The sequence below is a fragment of the Poecilia reticulata genome, linkage group LG21 (assembly GCF_000633615.1).
Source record: "Poecilia reticulata strain Guanapo linkage group LG21, Guppy_female_1.0+MT, whole genome shotgun sequence".
Lineage (NCBI taxonomy): Eukaryota > Metazoa > Chordata > Actinopteri > Cyprinodontiformes > Poeciliidae > Poecilia > Poecilia reticulata.
In genome coordinates this window covers 106557-107608 of record NC_024351.1, presented here as the reverse complement: position 1 = coordinate 107608, position 1052 = coordinate 106557, and the positions used below count along the sequence as shown (strand labels likewise).

At 51.0% G+C, this 1052-nt stretch overlaps 1 protein-coding gene across 1 annotated transcript in view; it reads left to right on the top strand.

The window, feature by feature from the left end:
- LOC103457075 (unconventional myosin-VI-like) overlaps positions 1 to 1052 on the top strand; it is a 30595-nt gene that overhangs the window by 25434 nt on the left and 4109 nt on the right. The window contains exons 30-31 of the mRNA XM_008397002.2: positions 82 to 117; positions 401 to 439. Of these exons, the coding sequence (XP_008395224.1) occupies positions 82 to 117; positions 401 to 439 (75 nt within the window). The remainder of the gene's footprint in view (positions 1 to 81; positions 118 to 400; positions 440 to 1052) is intronic.

Sequence of the window (1052 nt, the reverse complement as noted above, 5' to 3'; positions counted from 1 at the left end):
GATCACCTGGTGGATCACCTGGTGGATCACCTGGTGGATCACCTGGGTGGCTCCTCCTCCTCTAACTCTGACTCTCTCCAGCCTGCAGGTCGACGCCAAGCTGAAGAGCTACACCATGTAGGTTCCTCTCACACACCTGCTGCACCTGCAGCAACACATTCAGGTGTCCTGTGGCATCTGGCCGGGTCCGTACGAACCAGAACCGGATCAGAACCAGTTTGAAAACCCGAACTGGGTCAGAAACTGGTTTTGGTTCTGGTTCTTCTGGGTAAACTGGGAGTTTGTTGGTCTCTTGTGGGGTTTATTTCACATTGAGATCAGAAACTAGTTTCTTCTTCTTGGGTTGAAATGTATCTAAGCTCCGCCCACATCCTGCTAACCGGCCCATCATGCTTTGCAGGGAGGAAATGGCGAAGGAGATGACCGAACTTCTGGCCCGGTGGGTAAAATCCGTCCGTCGGAACCAAATCTCTCCGATCTCTCTCTGATTCGGATCACATCGCTAATCAGAACCAGGTGATCCTGATGGATCCAAACCGGTCCATGAAGAAGGTTCTGGTTCTGGACCTGCGGCCCGTTGGTGGAGGAAGTTCAGAAGGTTTGGAGAACTGGGAATTGCTGCTCGGGTCTTATTCCCGCTCACTCCTCCAGAACCACCAGAACGTCTGACCCGAAAGGTCACCCAGGTCAGGCGTGGATTACAGCGCCACCAGCGGGCCCTTCCTGGTACTTCCAGAGCTTTAAGGTCCAGAACCAGCAGAGGTCCGGTTCATGTGGTTCCGCTGATCTGCACAGCTGGATGAAGACGGGAAAATGGATCTCCTGGTTTCTGATGCAACGACAAAAATCTAAATTTTAAATTAAAATTAATCAAATTCCTGAATTTCCAACATGAGAAATCGCTGACGGTTCACAGATGGATTCTGCTCACTCTGTCCACCGGACCCTGGGTTCTACTGGTTCTACTGGGTTCTACTGGTTCTACTGGGTTCTACTGGTTCTACTGGTTCTACTGGTTCTATCTGGGTTCTACTGGTTCTACTGGTTCTACT